General features: G+C 48.9%; 1 protein-coding gene across 1 annotated transcript in view; it reads left to right on the top strand.

Moving 5' to 3' along the window:
- LOC143288605 (hemocyanin 2-like) overlaps positions 1-25,000 on the top strand; it is an 86,820-nt gene that overhangs the window by 53,055 nt on the left and 8,765 nt on the right. The window contains exons 29-42 of the mRNA XM_076597257.1: positions 88-233; positions 2,270-2,433; positions 4,031-4,164; positions 5,742-5,861; positions 7,262-7,765; positions 8,726-9,057; positions 9,852-10,015; positions 10,766-10,941; positions 13,981-14,097; positions 15,934-16,320; positions 17,593-17,859; positions 20,936-21,209; positions 21,858-22,251; positions 23,578-23,719. Of these exons, the coding sequence (XP_076453372.1) occupies positions 88-233; positions 2,270-2,433; positions 4,031-4,164; positions 5,742-5,861; positions 7,262-7,765; positions 8,726-9,057; positions 9,852-10,015; positions 10,766-10,941; positions 13,981-14,097; positions 15,934-16,320; positions 17,593-17,859; positions 20,936-21,209; positions 21,858-22,251; positions 23,578-23,719 (3,321 nt within the window). The remainder of the gene's footprint in view (positions 1-87; positions 234-2,269; positions 2,434-4,030; positions 4,165-5,741; positions 5,862-7,261; positions 7,766-8,725; positions 9,058-9,851; positions 10,016-10,765; positions 10,942-13,980; positions 14,098-15,933; positions 16,321-17,592; positions 17,860-20,935; positions 21,210-21,857; positions 22,252-23,577; positions 23,720-25,000) is intronic.

Raw genomic sequence — 25,000 nt, 5'->3', positions numbered from 1 at the left:
AAGCGGACGCGGACGCGGACGCGTTGCCTCTAGGCCATCACTCCACTGGATTATATCGTATATTCATTTTGTTAATTTGTGTTGCAGGAGCACGACCGTGTGTTTGCCGGCTTCCTTCTGGCGGGAATCAAGACCACAGCCCATGTGGACTTCTCCGTCTGCAAGGACAGTGGAGAGTGTACCCATGCTGGTGATTTCGACATTCTGGGGGGTTCTCTGGAAATGCCTTGGAGGTGAGTTGGTGGGTGGGTTGCGGTGGGGGAGAGGGGGTGGGGGTGGATTGGTCTTATCTTATTTTGGGTGCATGGGTGGGTGGGTTGGTGGGTGGTTGAGTTGATTGGTTACATTTCGTGTGTGTGTGTGTGTGTGTGTGTGTGTGGGGGGGTGTATATATATATATGTGTGTGTGTGTGTGTGTGTGTGTGTGTGTGCGTGCGTGCGCGCGTGTGACTGAAACCTGGTTGAATGACACAGGAAACGAATGATGAGCGCCCAGTGGCAGCTGTTCATCGGCTCTACCCAGTTAGGCAGCCTAGCCTGATGTGCAGATTTTTTTGGAAATCACTTCGCGTTTGTAAAGTGCTTAGAGGAGCTTGGTTTCTGACCAAAGGATAGGCGCCACATTAGTATCCACATGAATCTCTCTCTCTCTCTCTCTCTCTCTCTCTCTCTCTCTCTCTCTCTCTCTCTCTCTCTCTCTCTCCATAATCGAACAGTTTTCAACTTACATATACAAAGCTTTTAAAATTCGGCCACTAAGTTGTAACTAATTATAATAATTGTTCGATTATTCTGTACTATTTGTATCACAAAATGCATGCCTTGTAATCTTCCTCAGATACGTTCACACATCACCCTTTCATCAGGGGCCATTGCCTTTTTTTTAAATTAAACATCCGAATCCGAATCCGAATCACTCTCTACATACATACATTGTATAGTAGTCAGTCGTATCCGACTATGACCATCAGAACAGCAGAGGGGGCAACTGCCGTCCCAGTTATCTGAGCTAGAATTTGATTATGAATAGTGGAGAACGTCTTGCCCAAGTTGCATCCCCACTCTCTCGGCTAATACGGTTTTAACTCGCTCAGTACGGCCAGCCATCTCTTCTCCTCTACACAGACCCCTCGGATGTCCAGTGGGTGTCTGAATGACCCAACCTTTAGCTTCCGTCGTCAGAATTGTGGTAGTCTTTGTCAACATTCACCTCTTCAGTATGAGAGCCTTCCGCTTGCAATATTTTGATGATGGCAACTGAGGTGAAACGCTGTTAACGTCGTCTCTTTCGCCGTTCGTATGGAGAGAGTTAAGACAGTCGGGGATGGTTCCCAAAGGACCATCTAGCCCCCCAAGTCTGCAGCATTAAGGGCCAGTGCAATTTTGCCTCCTGGTTTGGGAGCTATAGTCCTTCACAAAAGGCTAAACTGTAAATGATATCCAATTGCGATGGAGAAACCATTGAGATAATACAGCTCTCACTTTGCTGTTGGCCCAGCTGTAAACTTACGTCAATCTGTGATATAAGCTGAGCTACATACATACATAATAATCATTATTATTATATTTATATAGCGCTGAATCCTGTGAAGAGACAAATCAAAGCGCTTTCGCACCAGTCATTCAAACGCGGGCATACATACACACACACACACACACACACACACACACACACACACACACACACACACACACACACACAAACACACACACACACACACACACACACACACACACACACACACACACACACACACACACACACACACACACACACATTCATCCATCCATACGCATATACATACATACGCACATCCATCCATCCATTCATCCATCCATCCATACATACATACATGCGCACATCCATTCATGCATCCATCCATCCATACATACATACATACATACATACATACATACATACATACGCACATCCATTCATGCATCCATCCATCCATCCATCCAGCCAGCCAGCCAGCCAGCCAGCCATACATACATACACACATACGTACATCCATACATATACTTGCACGTGCGCACCGTAACGTGCTGTGCCTTGCTATGCTGTGCTGTGGTATGCTGTGCTGTGCCGTGCTGTGCTATGCTGTGCTGTGCCGTGCTGTGCTGTGCTGTGCTGTTCTGTGCTGTGCTGTGCTGTTCTGTGCCGTGCTATGCTGTGCTATGCTATGCTGTGCTGTGCTATGCTGTGCTGTGCCGTGCTGTGCCGTGCTGTGCTATGCTATGCTATGCTATGCTGTGCTGTGCTGTGAAGGTTCGACCGCCTGTACAAGTACGAGATCACGGACGTGCTGCACGACAAAGAACTGGAGGTGCATGACTCCTTCCACATCGAGCTGACCATCATGTCCTGGGACGGTCACAACCTCTCCTCCTCCCTCATCCCAGAACCTTCCGTCATCTTCAAGCCCAAATCCCGTCAGTCTGGTGGTGGTGTTGTTTGTTGTGATGTGATGAGTTCTTCTGTGGTTGTTGTGATGGTGGTGGTGGCGGTGGTGGTGGTTGTGGTGGTGGTTGTGGTGGTGGTTGTGGTGGTGGTGGTGGTGGTGGTTGTAGTGGTTGTGGAAGCGGTGGTGGTGTTGTTGGTGGTGGTGGTGTTGTTGTGATGTGATGAGTTCTTCTGTGGTTGTTGTGATGGTGGTGGTGGTGGTGGTGGTGGTTGTAGTGGTTGTGGTAGTGGTGGTGGTGTTGATGGTGGTGGTGTTGTTGTTGTCATGTGATGAGTTCTGTGGTTGTTGTTGTTGGTGGTGGTGGTGATGGTGGTTGTGGTGGTGATGGTGGTGTTGTTGGTGGTGGTTGTGGTGGTGGTGGTGGTTGTTGGTGTTGGTGGTGGTGGTGGTGGTGGTGGTGGTGGCGTTGATGGTGGTGGTTGTGGTGGTGGTGCTGGTGGTGGTGGTTGTTGTTGGTGGTGGTGGTGGTGGTTTTGGTGGTAGTGGTTGTGTTGTTGTTGGTGGTGTTGGTGTTGGTGTTAATATTGTTTCTGTTGTTGTAGTTGTTGTTGTTGTTGTTGTTGGGGGTGGTGGTGGTGGCGGAGGTGGGGTGGTGTTGGTGGATGTTGGTGTTGATGCTGTTTTTGGTATTGGTGTTGGTGCTGTTGTTGTTGAAGCTGGCATTGGTATTATATTTCTTGTTGTTGTTGATGGTATTGTTGTTGCTGGTGGGTTTTTTTCTTTTGTTGTTGTTGTTTGTTTGGGTTTTTTTTATTCATCCAGCCGCACGTATTCTGATGGTTTGCTTTTGGAACAACATCCTAACCTCTATTAGTGTCCACTACCACACTGAATAATTTCAGAAATGCATTGCGTTCACGAAAGGATTTGCCCAACACTTTTAAATGATTTTTTTTTTTAAATATCTCTTTCCTCTGCCTGTCAGTCTCTCTGTCTGTCTCTATCTGTTTGTATCTGTCTTCATTATAAAAAAAAAAAAAAAATTCAGTCCAATACCCGCCCCCCCCCCCCTCTCTCTCTCTCTCTCTCGTGTGTGTGTATGCATGTGTGTGTGGACGTGTGTGTGTGTGGGAGGGGGGGAAGGGAGGGGTTGTTTTCTTCATTATGTATATCCTTCTGCATGAAAACCTTTTCCTTTGATTTCTTTGTGTGCTATTTGTAATAGATGTAGGTTAGCAAGGGCAGATTGGAAGAATAGCCTATGCCTAAAATCTTAATCCTTGAATAAAAACGTTTTGAGTTCTGAATTCTCTCTCTCTCTCTCTCTCTCTCTCTCTCTCTCTCTCTGCCGATTAGGGCTGTAAAGCTATTGACATTAAAGTGTTCAGTGTTCAGTGTTCAGTGTTCTCTGTCTTCCGCACTATTATGATTATTGTCCAGATATACAGTATTCATGAGCTACTTTGTATAAAATTTATGTGCGCATCGTTATCTGAAATGTGTATCAATATTTAACACAACACAACACAACACAACACAACACACACACACACACACCTAAACACAGATTCAAACGTTTTCTGTTTGTTTTGCTGCTTTTTTTCCTCCACGTGTGGCACGTGCAGGCGAAAGGCACCTGCACGAGGTGGCCCCCAACAGAGTGCGGCACGACCTGGCTCACCTGACGGAACGGGACGCCCAGAACCTCAAGAGTGCCATCCGTGACCTGCAGAAGGATGACACCAAGGATGGATACCAGGTGGGTGGGTTGGTGAAGTGTGTTTGTGGGGTGGGCGTGGGTGGGTGGTGAAGTGTGTGGGGGGGAGGGGGACGTGTGTGTGTGGGTGAGTGGGTGGGTGCTTGAACTGCCCAGAACCTCAAGAGTGCCATCCGTGACCTGCAGAAAGATGACACCAAGGATGGATACCAGGTGGGTGGGTTGATGAAGTGTGTGTGTGGGATGGGCGTGGGTGGGTGGTGAAGTGTGTGGGGGCGAGGGGGACGTGTGTGTGTGGGTGAGTGGGTGGGTGCTTGAACTGCCCAGAACCTCAAGAGTGCCATCCGTGACCTGCAGAAAGATGACACCAAGGATGGATACCAGGTGGGTGGGTTGGTGAAGTGTGTGTGGAGGGGCATGGGGTTGGGGGTGGGTGATAGGGGGGCGTGTGTGGGTGGGTGGGTGGGTGGGTGCTTGAACTGCCCAGAACCTCAAGAGTGCCATCCGTGACCTGCAGAAGGATGACACCAAGGATGGATACCAGGTGGGTGGGTTGGTGAAGTGTGTGTGGAGGGGCATGGGGTGTGGGGGTGGGTGATAGGGGGGCGTGTGTGGGTGGGTGGGTGGGTGGGTGCTTGAACTGCCCAGAACCTCAAGAGTGCCATCCGTGACCTGCAGAAGGATGACACCAAGGATGGATACCAGGTGGGTGGTTTGGTGAAGTGTGTGTGGAGGGGCATGGGGGGTTGGGGGTGGGTGATAGGGGGGCGTGTGTGGGTGGGTGGGTGGGTGGGTGCTTGAACTGCCCAGAACCTCAAGAGTGCCATCCGTGACCTGCAGAACGATGACATCAAGGATGGGTACCAGGTGGGTGGGTTTAGGTGGGTAGGTGTGTGGGTGGTTGTGAGGAGGGTGGGTTGGTGAATGGGCGGGAGGGGGTGGATGGGTAGGTGGGTGGGTGGGTGCTTGAACTGCCCAGAACCTCAGCAGTGCCATCCGTGACCTGCAGAACGATGGCATCAAGGATGGATATCAGGTGGGTGGGTTGGTGGGTGGGTGGTGCCACATCTGCTTTTGGAAAACAAAACAAGAAAAAAAAATCAAAAACAAAACAGAAAAGAAGCAAATGCCTGACTTAGGTCTTACGCGCGCGTATTTGTGTATGTGTGTGTGTGTGTGTGTGTGTGTGTGTGTGTGTGTGTGTGTGTGTGTGTGTGTCACTGTGTGTGTCACTGTGTTTGTTTGCTTGCATGCTTAGAGATAGGCGCTGTGTTGGTATCAACAACAGCAACAACAACAACAGCAGCAGCAGCAGCGGTAACAACAACAACAACAAATAATCAACCAAAGTATTAATATCAATGATAACCATCATCGTCATCGTCATCATAATCAACCTCGTTGTCGTCGTCATCATCATCATTATCATCACGATGGTGTCTGCAGTGTATGATAACATGGTGTTGTGTTGTGTTGTGTTGTGTTGAACCCCCACAGAACATGGCAGGGTTCATCACCACCACCATCATCATCATCATCATCATCATCACCATGATGATGATACTGACGACAGTGACTGTAATAGTGTTGTGTGTCATGTTGTCTTTGAACCCCAACAGAACATCGCAGGGTTCCACGGGGCCCCGGCGCTGTGCCCCACCCCCGAGGCCGCTCAGCACGCCTGCTGCATTCACGGCATGCCCACTTTCCCCCACTGGCATCGACTCTACACTGTGGAGGTCTGTGTGTGTGTGTGTGTGTGTGTGTGTGTGTGTGTGTGTGTGTGTGTGTGTGTGTGTGTGGAGGGGTGCGTGGTTGGGGGGTGGTGTGTGTGTGTGTGTGTGTGTGTGTGTGTGTGTGTGTGTGTGTGTGTGTGTGTGTGCGAGTGGTTGGGGGAGTTAGAGAGAGAGAGAGAGAGAGTGTATGTATGTGTGTGTGTGTGTGTGTGTGTGTGTGTGTGTGTGTGTGTGTGTGTGTGCGAGTGGTTGGGGGAGTTAGAGAGAGAGAGAGAGAGAGAGAGAGTGTGTGTGTGTGTGTGTGTGTGTGTGTGTGTGTGTGTGTATGATGTGTGTGTTGTGTTATTTTGTGTTGCGAGTGTGTGTGTGTGTGTGTGTGTGTGTGTGTGTGTGTGTGTGTGTGTGTGTGTGTGTGTCCACCCGTCTGTCTGTCTGTCTGTCTGTGTTGTCTTACTTTGTCGACATTTTAGCATCTTATTGTGTATGTCTTTTATACACGCACATTGCGCGGCAGTGATTCTCGCGTGTTGTTAATTTATCTAGTTAGGCACTTTTCTCGTTTATATACTAGGTAAAGATATTGAATAAATACGCTTCTCTTGTATTATTGTTTATTATGTGTTTTACACCCCGCAAATCAAAATTCCTCTCTTCAGATAATAACACAGTAAGGTATACTTTGTACAGTGTACCCTTTCAAATTCTAGCCCAGATGGTTGGGGACAGCAGTTACCTCGCCTTGTCGGCGTTGAGGATGGTTCCCAAAGGCCAACTAGCTCCCCCCCAAGGCTGCAGCACTAAGACCCAGTGCAATCTTGCGTCCTAGTTTGAGAGTCACAGTCCCTCACAAAAGACTAAGCCGTAAATGACTTCCCACTACAATGAAGAAATACAGCTCACACTTTGCTGTAGGCCAAACCGTAACCTCATGTCTTCTTCTTCTTATTCTGCGTTCACTCGTATGCACACGAGTGGGCTTTTACGTGTATGACCGTTTTTACCCCGCCATGTAGCCAGCCATACTCCGTTTTCGGGGGTGTGCATGCTGGGTATGTTCTTGTTTCCATAACCCACCGAACGCTGACATGGATTACAGGATCTTTAACGTGCGTATTTGATCTTCTGCTTGCATATACACACGAAAGGGGTTCAGGCACTAAGCAGGTCTGCACATATGTTGACCTGGGAGATCGGAACAATCTCCACCCTTTACCCACCAGGCGCCGTCACCGTGATTCGAACCCGGGACCCTCAGATTGAAAGTCCAACGCTTTAACCACTCGGCTATTGCGCCCGTCGTAAGCTCATGTCAATCTGTGATATAACCTGAGCGTTGGGCCGACATGACTGACCGACATGACTGACCGACATGACTGACCGACTGATCGACCTCGTGCTTTCAGATGGAGGACGCCCTCATCCGCCACGGCAGCGGGGTGGCTCTGCCCTACTGGGACTGGACCAAGCCCATCTCCGAGCTGCCCGACCTCTTCACATCCGAGTCCTACTACGATGCCTGGCGCGACGAGGTGGTCAGCAATCCCTTCGTGCGATCCTACATCAAGTCTGTCGATGGTTACACGGTGAGAGACCCGCGCCCGGAGCTGTACAAGCTGTCCAAGGACGGGAAGCACTCGGTACTCTTCGACGAAGTCCTGCTCACCCTGGAGCAGACCGACTACTGCGACTTCGAGGTGCAGTTCGAGGTGACCCACAACGCCATCCACTACCTGGTGGGCGGGCGCCAGAAGTACTCGCTGTCCTCCTTGGACTACTCTTCCTACGACCCCATCTTCTTCGTCCACCACTCCTTCATGGACAAGGTCTGGGCTGTGTGGCAGGAGCTGCAGAAGAGGAGAGGCCTCAGCTACGAACGCGCAGAGTGCGCCGTCAACTACATGAACGAGGTGATGCTTCTCGTTTTTTTTATCAAATTTTTTAAAGGTCAAGGTGGACACATATTCATCAGGTGTTGATAACAGTGCAATGTTTTTAGCAAATGATAAACATTATACTTAGCATCAACATAGAATTAAGAACACTTTGTGTAGCTAATAATGTGTCAAGCAACGTCATGTGAAAAGAACACAATTCACCGTTTTCTGAAATACAGATGGAGTGTCTTATGTATCAACACGTTTCCTCTAATCATCCATACACGAGTACATAAAACACCTGTTACATAGTCATGATAAATATTGTTACAGACACATGCACGCACACAAATACACATACGCATACATAGACATTTACATACTCGCACACTAACACATTCGCATATATTGGTGATGTTTCAGTTTCAGTTTCTTTCAGTTTTAGTTTTATAAGCAGGTGTCACTGCGTTCGCACGAATTCCATACACGCTACACCACATCTGCTAGGCAGATGCCTGACCAGCTGCAGCATAACTCAACGCGCTTAGTAATACTTTGAGTGCATGCATAGTATTATATATTTTCGTGTCCATCAGAGCGGATTTCTTTTACATAATTTTACCAGGAGACAATACTCTCATTGTCATGATTATGTTCTTCTTCAGTGCGCCAAGTGCGTGCTGCACACGGGACCCTCGGTTTATTGTCACACCCGAATCGACTAGACGCTCAATTTGATTTTTTTCAAGTTAAACTTGCAAGAAGAAGAAGAAGAAAGAAAGAGAGAGGGAATTCGAACCCAGACTGATTTTTCCAGTCAGACTTGGAAGAAGAAGAAGAAGAAGAAAGGGCGAGAGCGGAGGTGGTAGCGAACCGAGACGCCTCTCACAGACACATAATTAATCAATCAATTGATTGATTACTTGGCTGATTAACAGACAAGCGTCTTTAACTAATCTACTTCTGCCACCATCCTCCCCACCACACACACAGGTCATGCACCCCTTCGACTGGGAGGATCTCAACCCGGACGTACGCACGCGCGAGCACGCCATGCCCCAGACTGTGTTCGACTACGAGGACCTCGGCTACCACTACGACAACTTCGAGCTGGGCGGCCTCAGCCTGGACGAGCTGGAGGAGGTGATCCACGACCGGAAGAGCCACCATCGGGTGTTCGCCGGCTTGCACCTCCACGGCATCGGAACCTCGGCTGACGTGGTCTTCTCCGTCTGCAAGTCCAAGAGCAGCTGCGAGCGTGCTGGAGGGATCTTCATCCTCGGCAGCAGTCTGGAGATGCCCTGGTCCTTTGACCGCCTTTTCAAGTGAGTCTTTGTGTGGGTGTGTGTGTGTGTGTGTGGGGGGGGGGGGGGGTCGGGGGATGTGCCTGTTGGGGGTGGGTGTGGGTGGAGTATGGAGGGGGGGGTGTTGAATGGAGGAGGGAGGGAGGGGTTGTGGTGGAATGGGTGGAGGAAGGGTGGAGTTAAGGGTGATTTGGGATCGGGTGGGGGTGTGAGCGGGGGGGGGGGGGGGGGGGGTTGTTAATTTAAGTAGAGTCTTGAGGGTGTGGATGGATGGAGTGTTAGGTAGGGTGGAGGGTAGGGAGAGTTCGGGTGGAATGGGGTGGGGTAGGGTAGAGTGGGAGTGATTTGGGATGGGGTGGAGAGAAGGATGGTTAGGGTAGAATGGGGTTGGGAGAGGAAGCTTTGGGGGGTTGGGGTGGAGTGATTTGGGATCGGGTAGAAGGACGGAGAGTTGAGGTGGAATAGGGTGGGATAGGTGCAGCAAGGATGATTTGAAATGGGGTGGAAGGAGGGAGGATTGGAGAGGAATAGGGTGGGTTGGGGTGGAGGAAAGATGGAGTGTGTGTGTGTGGGGGGGGGAGGGGGGGTTATTTGGGGGAGGATGGGTGAAGGGAGAGTTAGGGAGGAATGGGGTGGACGAAGGCCGGAGTGTGTGTGTGTGTGTGAGGGCGGGGCTCGGGGGGGGGGGGTGATTCGGGATGGGTTGAATTAATTAAGCAGGGGTTAGGGTGGAACTGGGTATGCACTACATAACTAAACCATATCATTCACCATTCAAACCTTTTTTTTTTTTTTTCTTTTTTTTTGAACCTCAGATACGACATCACGGACGTGCTCCACCACATGGGCATCCAGCCGGAAGACGTCTTCAACGCCCAGGCGCCCTTCTTCCTCACGTACGAGGTGCACGCGGTCAATGGCTCCGCCCTCCCGCTGACCACTGTCTCTGCGCCCACCCTCATCTTCGAGCCTGCCGAGGGTCAGTTTCGGTTTCGGTTTCGGTTTCGGTTTCGGTTTCAGTTTCGGTTTCGGTTTCAAGGGGGTGGATGTGTGTGTGGGTGTGTGGGGTGTAAGGGGTGTTGGTGGGATGTAGGGGGTGGGGGGTGGTGGTGGAGGGGAGGGTTGTCGAAGACTGCGCGGTTTTGATCCCCACAAAACACTTCGCCATATGTCTGTCTGTCTGTGTCTGTGTGTCTCTCTCTGTGTGTCTCTTCGTGTCTCTGTATCTCTCTGTCTGGCTCTCTCTCTAACCTCCAGCACTCTGTGTGTGTGTGTGTGTGTGTGTGTGTGTGTGTGTGTCTGTCTGTCTGTCTGTGTCTGTGTGTCTCTCCGTGTGTCTCTGTATCTCTCTGTCTCTTTGTCTCTGTCTCTGTCTGGCTCTCTCTCTAACCTCCAGCATTCTGTGTGTGTGTGTGTGTGTGTGTGTGTGTGTGTGTGTGTGTGTGTGTGTGTGTGTGTGTGTGTGTGTGAGTCTGTGTCTCTGTGTGTATGTGTGTCTGTGTCTGTGTGTATATATGTGTGTATGTTGCGCGCGCACACACACACACACACACACACAACGCGCATGCATACACATGTGCACACAATCATGCACGCATGCATACGTTCGTGCGTACGCGCGCGTGACTAAGTGATACGCCTTACTACTGCCGTACGTGAGCCGTGTGTGTGTGTGTGTGTGTGTGTGTGTGTGTGTGTGTGTGTGTGTGTGTGTGTGTGTCTGCTGCAGGAACGAAAGCGGACACGACCTCCCACTCCATCGCGGGCGTCGGGGTTCGCAAGGACATCAACACCCTGTCGGCTGCGGAGACAGAGAACCTGCGTGACGCACTGCGCCGTCTGCAGAGTGGCACTGGACGCCTGTCGTACAACAAGGTGGTCACTGCCCACGGCTACCCCCCTCAGGTAATGGGTGATGATGAAGATGGTGGTGATGATGATGACGACGATGATGATATGATGATGGTGATGATGATTGGCACTGGACGCCTGTCGTACAACAAGGTGGTCACTGCCCACGGCTACCCCCCTCAGGTAATGAGTGATGATGATGATGATGGTGGTGATGGTGATGTTGATGTCATGATGATGATGATGATGATATGATGATGGTGATGATGATTGGCACTGGACGCCTGTCGTACAACCAGGTGGTCACTGCCCACGGCTACCCCCCTCAGGTAATGAGTGATGATGATGATGGTGGTGATGGTGGTGGTGATGTCATGATGATGATGATGGTGATGATGATGATGATGATGATGATGATGATGACGACGACGATGGTGATATGATGATGGTGATGATGATGGTGATGATGATGGTGATGATGGTGATGGTGATGATGATGATGGTGATGATGATGATGGTGATGGTGATGATGGTGATGGTGATGATGATGAGCATCATGACGCTGATGATGATGATGATGATGATGTTGACGATGGTGATATGATGGTGATGACGATGATGATGTGATGATGGTGACAATGGTGATATGATGATGATGATGATGGTGATATGATGATGATGATGGTGATATGATGATGGTGACGATGGTGATATGATGATGATGATGACGTTGTTGATGATGATGATGACGATGATGACGATGGTGATGATGATGGTGATATCATGATGATGATGGTGATGATGATGGTGATGACGATGGTGATATGTGTGGAGTGATGGCCTAGAGGTAACACGTCCGCATAGGAAGCGAGAGAATCTGAGCGCGCTGGTTCGAATCACGGCTCAGCCGCCGATATTTTCTCCCCCTCCACTAGACCTTGAGTAGTGGTCTGGACGCTAGTCATACGGATGAGACGATAAACCGAGGACCCGTGTGCAGCATGCACTTTGCGCACGGAAAAGAACCCCACGGCAACAAAAGGGTTGTTCCTGGCAAAATTCTGTAGAAAAATCCACTTGGATAGGAAATACAAATAAAACTGCAAACAGGAAAAAATACAAAAAAAAAAGGGTGGCGCTGTAGTGTAGCGACGCGCTCTCCCTGTGGAGAGCAGCCCGAATTTCACACAGAGAAATCTGTTGTGGTAAAAAGAAATCAAATACAAATACAGATGACGATGATGATGATGATGATGATGATGATGATCTATTTAAAATTTTCCGACTACTCTTGTTACTATTTCGAAACGTACCTCATGTTCATACACCTTGAGCGGCCCAAAGTTGTGCCTGCGCGCGCGTGAGTGTGTGTGTGTTTTCATCTTGTGCTGGAGTGGGTGTGTGGGTTTGTTTCGCTGTAGTTGGAGCGGGGGGCGAGGGGGAAGGGGGTTGGGGGGGTTGTGCGTGCAGGTGTATTGCGTGTGTTATTTAGTATGTATACGTCATTGTGCTTTTCATTGTAAACGCCCACGACTTTTGTATCATTAGATTGGGCGTATCAAATGTCCTTTGGTTATTCATTAGTAGTAGTAGTAGCAGTGGTAGTAATAGTAGTAGTAGTAAGAAGAAGACACACGTGTAATTTTGTTAGAAGCAGTAGTAGTGGTAGTAATTGTAGTTGTAGTAGTAGTAATGATATGAAGAAGACACGAAGGTAATTTTACAAATGTTCAGATACGCACTCGTTAAAAATAGTAATTTGAAAAAATAATGTAAACATCAGTCAAAACTCACACACTTTTCAACATACACAAACACGCGCGCGCGCACACACACACACACACACACACACACACACACACACACACACACACACACACACACACACACACACACACACAGATGGTCTGGTTGCTGGAGGGGTAGGGGCAAGGTGGCAGGGTAGAAGGATCTTAGAATTGTAGAAGTTATAGAATACTGAAGATTTAGCGGTTAGTTAAGCGGAACGAGTGTGTGATGTCTGTAGTGGTAGAGATTTCCAAAGTGAGAGCTGTCTGACCAGTGGTTTCTCCATTGCAGTGGGAAGTCATTTACAACTTAGTTTTTGTGAAGGAGGAGGAATTTTGTTTAACTCACTCAGTACGGCCAGTCCTCTCTTCTCCTCTACACAGACCCCTCGGATGTCCAGTGGGTGTCTGAATGACCCAACCTTTAGCTTCCGTCGTTAGAATTGTGGTATTCTTTGTCAACATTCACCTCTTCAGTATAAGAGCCTTCCGCTTGCAATATTTTGATGATGGTAATTGGGATGAAAGGCTGTTAACGTCGTCTCTTTCGCCGTTCGTATGGAGAGAGTTAATGTCCCGTCACACATATCGGTGATTGAATATTGTGAAGGACTATGACTCTCAAACTAGGAGGCAAGATTGCGCTGGCTCTTAGTGCTGCAGCCTTGGGGGGCTAGTTGGCCTTTGGGGAACCATCCCAGCGCCGACTGTCCCGAGAGAGTGGGGATGTCAACTGGGCAAGACAGTCACCACGATAATAAAGCTCTAGCCCAGATAGTTGGGGAAGCAGCTGCTTCCTCTGCTGTTCTGATGGTCATAGTAGGACACGACTGACTATCGTATATATAGTTAGTAGTTACTAACTAACTAACTAACTAACTAACTAACTAACTAACTAACTAACCCACTCCGTAGTTGATTAATTCATCAATCAATCAATCAGTTAATTAACTAACTAATCAATCAATCAATCAGTCAAGTAACTAAGTTAAAGCGTTGGACTGGAGGGTCTGTGTGTTCTTATCTCCGTAACGGTGGCACTTTACGGTGGGTAAAGGGCGGAGAATTTCTTTTTTTCCAACGATCTTGTTTATTAAGTATCAGTATCATCAGCATCAACGTGGGTGGGTGGGTGGGTGGGGGTTTGGAGAGGGAAAAGGATGTGTGTGTGTGTGTGTGTGTGTGTGTGTGTGTGTGTGTGTGTGTGTGTGTGTGTGTGTGTGTAGGACACGACTGACTATTATATAAACCCGTACTGTGCACACACTACATGGACATGGACACACACGCGCGTGTTGTGTTGCAGTGCAAGTTCGGTGTGTACGACGTTGCGTGCTGTCACCATGGCATGGCCAGCTTCCCAGGCTGGCACCGTCTGTTCGTCAGTCAGATGGAGACCGCCCTGTCTTGGGAAGGCGCCAAGGTGAAGTGCTGGGTCCTCTGCTGTTTGCTGTTTCGGTTTCGGTTTGTGTAGTGTGTGTGTGTGCGTGTGTGTGTGTGTGTGTCGGGGTGGGCGGGGGGTGGTTGGGAGGGGGAGGGGTAGGGATGGAGAGGGAGGGGTGCAGTGTAGTTTGGTGTGTGTGTGTGTGTGTGTGTGTGTGTGTGTGTGTGTGTGTGTGTGTGTGTGTGTGGTGTTGTTCTGTTTGCACACTCTGTGTGTGTTGTCTTCAGTTTAACGTCTTTCCACTTGAAGTGATATTAGAGTCTCTGTGTGTGTGTGTGTGTGTGTGTGTGTGTGTGTCTGTGTGTGTGTGTGTGTGTGTGTGTGTGTGTGTGTGTGTGTGTGTGTGTGTGTGTGATTGAGAGCATGAGAGGAGCAGGCGAGAAAGAGAAAGACAAGACAAAAATCTTAAAATCAGTGAGGGCTAAACAAAAGCCTTTGTGACTTTCTTTTTAACATGCCATTCTCTCACCCACGATAGGGCAAAGCAGAAAAAAAATGAGAAAAGAAAGAAAGAAAGAAAGAAATATATATATATATATATATATATATGTATATGTACGAGGGTCATTCAATAAATAAGGTGAATTTTTCGGTATAAGGACTTCTAATACAGATAGAAGCTTACTTTTTAAAATATTTTTTTTTGTTTTACTTCTTTTTCACATGGATTTAATTTGTTTTGCAGATTAAAAAAAACTTTGAGAGTTTTGGCGATTAACAAAGATGGCCGACCAAGAAGCATGCTCCAGGACTGAACAGCGGTCAGTTATCAAGTTTTTGGTTGCTGAAGGGTGCAAACCAGTTGAAATTCATAGGAGAATGTCAACTGTGTATGGTGCCACATGTTTCAGCCGAAAAAATGTCTACAAGTGGACTAAATTGTTTAAAGAAGGACGGAGCAGTGTTGAGGATGAAGACAGGCCTGGAAGGCCTACAGAAGTGAGGTCTCCTGAGGTGATCGAATCAGTCAATGACCTCATTCAGTCTGACAGAAGGGTGACAGTGGATGACATTGCAAGGACTTTGAGCTTATCTGTTGGGACAGCACACAAAATTGTCCATGATGACCTTGGCTACTCGAAGGTCAGCTGCCGGTGGGTGCCAAAGATGCAAGGCCTCACACAGCAGCCCGAACGATGCAGACCATCAACGAGCTGGGCCGGGAACTGCTCCCTCATCCCCCTTACAGCCCAGACCTTGCCCCTTCAGACTTTCACCTGTTTGGTCCCTTGAAAGCGTTCACGAGAGGCACGAAGTTTGAAAGTGACGATGAAGTCAAAAGTGTTGTGAGCGACTGGCTGAGACATCAGTCCAAAGATTTTTACGCTGAGGGAATACGGAAGCTTGTGCACAGATGGGAAAAGTGTGTGACAGTGCTGGGAGACTACGTTGAAAAAAAAAAGAAGTAAGCTTCTATCTGTATTAGAAGTCCTTATACCGAAAAATTCACCTTATTTATTGAATGACCCTCGTATATATATATATATATATATATATATATATATATATATATATATATATATATATATATATATATATATAAGAGAATGAGAGAGAGACAGACAGATACAGAGACACAGTGACAGACGGACAGACAGACAAAAACAGAAACAGAATTCACCGACTTCTCTATTACTCTCTCTTTCTCTCTCTCTCTCTCTCTCTCTCTCTCTCTCTCTCTCTCACCACCCTACCCCCGACCCCACCTTCCCTTCATCCCCACCCCCAACCCAACCCTTCTCTCTCTCCTTACCCAACCCCCCAAAACAACAACAACAACAACAACAACAACAACAACAACAACAAAAAAAACAGGTGGGCATCCCATACTGGGACTGGACCGAGTCCTTCACGGAGCTGCCGACGCTGGTGAGCGAGGAGCACGACAACCCCTTCCACCACGGCCACATCCACATCGAGGGCAAGGACAAGGACGAGAAGACCTCGCGCTCCCCGAGGCCCCAGCTCTTCAACGACCCCGAACACGGCGAGGAGTCGTTCTTCTACCGCCAGGCACTGCTGGCGTTCGAGCAGCAGGACTTCTGCGACTTCGAGGTGCAGTTCGAGGTGCTGCACAACGCCCTCCACTCGTGGATCGGAGGAACCAGCCCCTTCGGCATGTCCACGCTGGAGTACTCCGCCTACGACCCTATCTTCTTCATCCATCACAGCAACGTGGACAGGCAGTTCGCCATCTGGCAGGTAAAACAAGATGGTGATGGTGAATTAATGAATGATTAACAGGTGGAGTGGGGATGGAAGCGGGGGATTGGGGGGCGGGGGGGAGGGTAGGGGAGGATGAGGGCAGGATGGCGATGGTGATGGTGGGACAGGCAGTTCGCCATCTGACAGGTAAACCAGGATGGTGATGGTGGGACAGGCAGTTTGCTATCTGACAGGTAAACCAGGATGGTGATGGTGGGACAGGCGGTTCGCCATCTGGCAGGTAAACTAGGATGGTGATGGTGGGACAGGCAGTTTGCTATCTGACAGGTAAACCAGGATGGTAATGGTGGGACAGGCGGTTCGCCATCTGGCAGGTAAACCAGGATGGTGATGGTGGGACAGGCGGTTCGCCATCTGGCAGGTAAACCAGGATAGGTGGGGTGGTGGATGAGTAGGAAAGGGGAGGGGCAGGTGACGATGGTGATGGTGGGACAGGCAAGTCGCCATCTGGCAGGTAAACCAGGATGATGATGATTGATGATGATTAATAGTTTGGGAGAGGAGGTGAGAGGAAGGGAAGGGGGGAAGTGGCAGGGTGGTGATGGTGGTGGTTTTGAGGTGTGATCGGCAGTTCGCCACCCGGCAGGTACACCAGGAGGAGGAGGAGGATCGAAAACCTCTTGAATGCCGCAGGACGTGGCACCCGCGGTGCTATGGTGACCGTCACTGATGACGTCATCAAAAGAAGGGAAATGTGTTCAGAAGGTTGAGAATTCACGTGTTTGATCTAAAATGGTATATCTTTAGACTGTTTTCTCAGTTTTTTTTTGGGGGGGCTGATTGTTCTTGATGTTGAATTATGACTTGAAACATCTCTTTCCATTATTTTCACCCCGGCAGGCAAGTTTTTTTTATTTTTTTTTATTTTTAAAATCAAACTAATTAAATTAGTGATGATTAATGGGGAGGGGAGGATAAGAGAAGATAGGTGCAGGGTGGTGGTGCTGTGACGGGCATTTCGCCATCTTATAGGTAAACGGGGATGCTGTTCTTGCTGCTGCTGCTGCTGCTGATGATGATGATGATGTTGATGATGATAATGATGATGATGTGTATCGACGCGCTCCCCCTGCGGAGAGCAGCCCGAATTTCACGCAGAGAAACCTGTTGTGACAACAGCCCGAATTTCACGCAGAGAAATCTGTTGTGACAATACAATACAATACAATACAATACATCATCATCATCATCATTGTTATATTGTCATCATCATCGTCATCATCGCTATCATCATCACTATGACAACAGGCGCTGCAGAAGCACCGAGGGCTGGACTACAACACGGCCAACTGCAACATCCAGGAGCTGAGGGAACCTCTGGAACCCTTCAGCCGTGACGACAACCCCGTCATGGTGACGCACGCGCACTCGCGCGGCATCGACACCTTCAACTACGATCAGTTCGGCTACCAGTACGACAACCTCAACTTCCACGGCATGAGCATCGCAGAGCTGGACGATGTGTTGGAGAAACGGAAGGAGGAGGATCGCGTGTTCCTCAACTTTATGTTGCACGTGCGTCACTGTCGTTGCGTCTGGTCTTGTGTGTGTGTGTGTGTGTGTGTGTGTGTGTGTGTGTGTGTGTGTGTGGAATGGTTGGTGGTGGGAAGTAGTTTGAAAGGAAGTGTTTCACGTTTCGAAGTTTTCACGTGTCGAAAGTTAAAAAAAAAATTATTCACGTTTCAAGTTTACGGATCAAAGTTTTCTTCACGTTTCAATATTTTTCACGGGTCGAAGTTTTCTTCACGTTTCATGTTTCACGTGTCGTGCTTCAAGTTTCATGTTTCACGTGTCAAGCTTCACGTTTCATGTTTTACGTTTTTCCTTTCACGTTTCTTGTTTCGCGGGACAAATTTTTCAAGTTTTAACCAGCCGCCGTGGCGAATTGGTTAGCGTCGCGGACTGACGGCTGGGAGGACGCGGGTTCGAATCTCAGCGGAGGTGGGTTTTTCGGCCCGTGGCCGGCTCTTACCCAGAGTTGAGTGTGCTGTGGGCTTAAATGGGGAGACTGGGACCACACAGTCGAGTGTCATCCACTTCAAGGATGCGTCTTTGGGTGTGTTGCTCTAATTACCTGACCAACACTGCAAGTGCCTGTATCTCTCGGGCCTGGTTAACGCCGGGATATCATTATGACAGGAAGTACAGCCTTGTCACGTAATCCCAAACCAAAATGGACCTCCATAGCAACATCGTCATCATCATCGTCATCCTCCTTCTCCTTCATCGTCATCAATATAAACACATTAGTCACGAGTCAAAGTCTGTGGCCTTTCATGCCCTGCTCTCATGGTGACCTCAGTTTCGATACCCTTCCACTTCCGTGCTTGGGGTGAGTCCTGTCAATGTCGCCAGTGTCGGCAGATTCATGGGGGGCTGTTGTTTGAGGGATGTGGTGGCGGTCTCCACTCTGGGAGGGACGCTCACTCAATCTGGCTCCGAGACTAAGCCATTATCGTCGTTAGTAGGGGGCTTAGTAGGTGGTGTCCTAAGTACGTTAAAAACAGAACAGGCACCACTGAACACCACCGAAGTGACTCAGCAGCAGTGCAGGGTCTCCTCTGGTGTGTGGCCTCCTGGCGACCTAACATCGATGGTTCCCTGTGGACTGCCGACGCTGGAACTGCGACGGACGAACCCGGGTATGGCCGTGTATGGGGGAATCTAAATGAGCGGCGTGGGAGTAATGCCACTGAAACGGTGCAGATGAGGGGGCAGTTAAAAAAAAATCACGTTTTATGTTTCACATGTCGAGCTTCACGTTTCATGTTTCACGTGGCAAAGTTTTCCACGTTTCATGTTTCAGGGTTCGAGCTTCATGTTTTACGTTTGAAGTGTCGCAGTCAAAGAAGTATTCAGGACTGTGTCTATGTATACTTCTACACCGCATCTGTCATCTGGAGAGAGAGAGAGAGAGACACACACACACACACACACACACACACACACACACACACACACACACACACACACACAGAAAGAGAGAGAGAGAGAGAGAGAGAGAAGTTGTGAGGTGTGGTTGTGGTTGCGTGGAGGGGAAAAGGTGTTTCTCATCTTCGCATTGATGTTCAGTTGTTAGGGCTCTGTCATCTCCCACCCCTCCCCCCACCCACCACCATTATAGAATAATGCCCATTAGTAGTAGTAGTAGTAGTGGTAGTAGTAGTAGTAGTAGTGGTATACCCATTATTATTGTTATTATTATTGTTTAAATATTATTGTTAACAGCAGTAGTAGTAGTAGTATTGTTATTATTACTTCTACTACTACAACAACAACTACAACAACAACTACTACTACTACTACTACAACTACTGCTACTACTACTATTTTTGTTATCATCGTTACTATCATCATCATCATCATCATCATCATTATTTCATTGTCATCATTGTCATCGTCATTGTCATGCCTTTCTCCGTGGCGGGGTACCTTCCGGGCAGGGCGTCATTATCATCGCCATTCTTTTCACCATCACCATCATCACCATCATCACCTCCATCACTACCATCACCATCATCATCACCATCACTACCATCACCATCATCATCACCATCACCACCACCACCATCATCACCACCACCATCACCACCACCATCACCACCATCACCACCACCATCACCACCATCACCACCATCATCACCACCATCACCACCATCACCATCATCATCACCACCATCATCATCACCACCATCACCACCATCATCACCACCATCACCATCATCACCATCACTACCACCACAACCATCACCACCATCACCACCATCACCACCACCACCACCATCATCACCACCACCATCACCATCATCATCACCACCATCATCACCACCATCACCACCATCACCACCACCACCATCACCACCATCACCACCATCACCACCACCATCATCACCACCACCACCATCACCATCACCACCACTACCACCATCACCACCATCACCACCACCATCATCACCATCATCACCACCACCATCATCATCAGCACCATCACCATCACCACAACCATTACCACCACCACCATCACCATCATCACCATCATCACCACCACCATCATCATCATCACCATCACCACCACCACAACCATCACCACCATCACCACCATCATCACCACCATCATCACCACCACCATCACCATCACCATCACCACCATCATCACCACCACCATCACCATCACCATCACCACCATCACCACCACCACCACCATCATCACCATCATCATCACCATCACCATCACCACCACCACCATCACCATCACCATCACCACCACCACCACCATCATCACCATCATCGCCACCACCATCATCATCATCACCATCACCATCACCACCACCATCACCACCACCACCATCATCACCACCATCACCATCACCACCATCATCACCATCATCACCACCATCACCACCACCATCATCACCATCACCACCACCACCATCATCACCATCACCATCACCATCATCATCATCACCATCATCATCACCACCACCATCACCATCATCACCATCACCACCACCATCACCACCACTACCTCCTCCTTCTCTGTCTGTCTGTGGGCGTGGCTGGGTACCCTCCCTCCCTCCCTCCCTCCCTGCAGGGCATCCAAAAGAGCGCCGACGTGGTGTTTGACGTGTGCGACAGCAATGAGGTGTGCAACTTCGCCGGGACCTTCGCCATCCTGGGCGGGCCCCTGGAGATGCCCTGGAGCTTCGACCGCCTCTTCAAGTACGACGTCACCAAGGTGTTCCAGCAGATGCGCCTCCGGCCCGACTCTGACTACACAGTGCGCATCAAGATACAGGCGGTGAACGGCATGGAGCTGGACCCCCACATCTTGGAGGCCCCCTCCGTCAGTTTTGTGCCCGGACATAGTGAGTAGTATGGGTGTGTGTGTGGGTGTGGAGGGGGAGGTGGGGGCGGGGAGGGTGTTGTCTTGGGTGTTGGGCTGGGGTGAACGTTGGGGTTGGGTGGGGGGGTTGGGGTTGAGGGGTGGTAGATTGTTTTGAGTTGTTCGTGGTTGTGGTGGTGGTGTAGTTATTGTGGGAGGGGGTGAGGGGTTGGGGGGGGGGGTATCGCTTGGGGTTGTACATCCCAAACATCCAGCTAGACACTAAGATGAGCACAAGATACGTACAAAAAAAAAAAAAAAAAAAAAAAAAAAAAAAACAAACAAACAAACAAACAAACAAAAAACAAACCAAAAGAAAACCCCAACAAAGATCCAAAACGTGCATCCAACACGTACCAAAAAACAACAACCATGAACACACACACACACACACACACACACACACACACACACACACACACACACACACACACACAAATCCAAAACGTACATCCAACAACCCTGCACAAATCCAAACACCAAACCAAACACTAAAATATGTACAAAACACACACACACACACAAATCCCATCTTTAAAAAAAAAAAAAAAATCGCATACAACACAACACTTGTCAAACATTAACCCCTCTGTTACGTTCCACCCCCCACCCCCGTGCTACACATCCACAGAGCGAGGCGGCAGGACGGCCGTGGAGGAGCCCACAGTCAGTCACAGCGATGACCTCGTGCGGCACGAGGTGTCGGCGCTCAGTCTGGCCGAAATCAGCAACCTGCGTAACGCCCTCTACAAGCTGCAGAACGACTTCGGGCCCAACGGCTACGAGGCCATCGCCAGCTTCCACGGCGCCCCGCACATCTGCCCGGAGAACGCCTCGGCCCACTACGCCTGCTGCCAGCACGGCATGCCCGCCTTCCCGCACTGGCATCGCCTCCTGACCGTGCAGTTTGAGCACGCGCTCAAGGAGAAGGGCGCGGTGGTGGGCGTGCCTTACTGGGACTGGACACGCCCCGCCAGTGCCATGCCTGCCCTGTTGACAGAGTCTGAGGGGAACCCTTTCAAGACGTGAGTTGCTTGGGGGGGGGGGTAGGGGGGGGGTCGGGGGGGGGGGGTTGGTTGTTGATGGGTTAATGTTGGGGTTATTTGTTTGCTGTTGTTTGTGGTGGTGGAAGTTGTAAGACGTGAGTTGTTTGGGTTTTTTTGTTGTTGTTGTTGATAGGTTATTGTTGTTTTGTTGTTGTTGTTGTTGTCGTGATTTGTGGTGGTGGTGGTGGTGGTGGGGTGTGTTGTAAGACGTGAGTTGAGGGGTTTTGTTGTTAACGGGTATATTGTTAGGCTTTTTGTTGTCGTTGTTGTTGTCGTTGTTGTAGTTTGTGATGGCGGTGGTGTGTGTTGTAAGACGTGAGGTGGGGGATTTTGTTGATGATGGGTTATTGTTGGGTTGTTTGTTTGTTGTTGTTGTCGTTATTTGTAGTGGTGGTGGTGGTGGTGGTGTGTGTTGTAAGACGTGAGTTGAGGGGTTTTGTTGTTAATGGGTATATTGTTAGGTTTTTTGTTGTCGTTGTTGTAGTTTGTGATGGTGGTGGTGGGGGTGTGTGTTGTAAGAAGTGAGTTGGGGGATTTTGTTGATGATGGGTTATTGTTGGGTTGTTTGTTGTTGTTGTTGGTGGTGGTAGTGGTGGGGGTGTGGGGGTGGCGGGGGGGTGGGGCGGTGGGGTGTGGTGTGTGTGTGCTGTAAAACGTGAGCTGAGGGGTTTTGTTGCTGATGGGATATTGTTGGTTTTTGTTGTTGTTGTCGTCGTCGTCGTTGTTGTTGTTGTTGTTGTTGTGGTGGTGGTGGGGTGTGTTGTAAGACGTGAGTTGGATTTTGTTGTTGTTGGGTTGTTGTTGTTGTTGTTGTTTTATTGTTGTTGTTCTTTGTAGTGGTGGTGGTGGTGGGGTGTGTTGTGTAGCTGATGTGGGGTAGGGGATGTGGGGGTGGTTTTCTTATGTTTGTTTTTATTGGGGGGGCGGGGGGGGGGGGTTGTATGCACACGGGCACACGGATACACACGCTCACTCACACAGACACACAGACACGGACACAGACACAGACATACACAGACACACAGACACAGATACAGACACACAGACACAGACACACACACACACACACACACATGCGCACGTGCATTTTTGTGTGCGTGTGTGCTTGCATGAGTGCGTGCGTGTGTGTGTGTGTGAGTATGTGTGTGTGTGTCCGCGCGCGTGCGTGTATGTGTGTGTGAGTGTGTGTTTGTGCGTCTGTGTCTGTGTGTGTGTGTGTGTGTGTGTGTGTGTGTGTGTGTGTGTGTGTGTGTGTGTGTGTAAGCACGTGTCACATGTCATGTTGTATTGACGGCGATCCTGCAGGTACCGCATGAGCTTCAACGGGCAGTTCATCCAGCGGGAGGTGGACGATGACCTCTTCAGGCACCCGTCCGAGGGAGACCCCGAGTCCCTCTTCCACCAGGCCCTAGAGCTGCTTGAAGAGACCAACTACTGTGACTTTGAGGTCAGTCCCCTCAGGGCGGGAGTTGCTGTAGAACTTTCATTGAGGTTTGAGGAGTTTAACTCACTCAGTACGGCCAGACCTCTCTTTTCCTCTACACAGACCCCTCGGATGTCCAGTGGGTGTCTGAATGACCCAACCTTTAGCTTCCGTCGTCAGAACTGTGGTATTCTCTGTCAACATTCACCTCTTCAGTATAAGAGCCTTCCGCTTGCAATATTTTGATGATGGTAATTGGGGTGAAACGCTGTTAACGTTGTTCCTTTCGCCGTTCGTATGGAGAGAGTTAAGGATCTGCTAGAAGTTCTGGAGACCTTAGATTGAGGTTTGAGGAGTTTAAGGATCTACTAGAAATTCTTGAGACCTTCAGTTGGAGTTTGAGGAGTTTAAGGATCTACTAGAAATTCTGGAGACCTTAGATTGAGGTTTGAGGAGTTTAAGGATCTACTAGAAATTCTTGAGACCTTCAGTTGGAGTTTGAGGAGTTTAAGGATCTACTAGAAATTCTGGAGACCGTTAAACTAAAGTTTGAGGACTTAAAGGATCTGCTAGAAGTTCTGGAGACCTTAGATTGGACTTTAAGGAGTTTCAGGATCGACTAGAAGTGCTAGAGAGCTTAGATTGGAGTTTAATGACCTGTTATAAAATCTGGAAACTTGGACTGAAGTTCAAGGATTTTGACAGTGCACTGGAAGTTCTGGAGACCTTAGATTGGATTTTGACGAATCTAACGATCCACTAGAAAATTCTGGAGACCTTAGATTGGAGTTTGAGGACCTATTTAAAGTTCTGGTAGAGTTTGAGGACATATTGGAAGCTCTGGGGTCATTTGGCTGGGATTTACAGACCTATTAGAAGTTCTGGAAATATGTGACTGGATTTTAAGGACGTATCAGAAGTTCTGGAAACATTATAATGGAGTCTAAGGACCTATTAGAAGTTCTGGAGGCTTTAGATTGGAGTTTAGGGACCTATTAGAAGTTCTAAAGATCTTTGTTCGGAGTTTAGGACCATTTATAAGTTCTAGAGACCTTTGATTGGAATTTGACCTATCAGAAGTTCTTGTGACTTCAGATTGGAGTTTGAGGACCTGAGACCTTAGAATGGAGCTGTATGACCTATTAGAAGTCTTTGAGACCTTTGATGACAACACACACACATGCACACACACACACACACACACACACACACACACAACACAACACAACTGAAAGGGACACAACTCAAGTGAACTGAACTGCATCTCACCTGACCTGACCTGACCCGACCCGACCTGACCTGACC

This window comes from Babylonia areolata, chromosome 12 (assembly GCF_041734735.1).
Source record: "Babylonia areolata isolate BAREFJ2019XMU chromosome 12, ASM4173473v1, whole genome shotgun sequence".
Taxonomy (NCBI): Eukaryota; Metazoa; Mollusca; class Gastropoda; order Neogastropoda; family Buccinidae; genus Babylonia; species Babylonia areolata.
The sequence above is the reverse complement of the archived record's forward strand: the minus strand, read 5'-3'. Positions and strand labels throughout refer to the sequence as shown.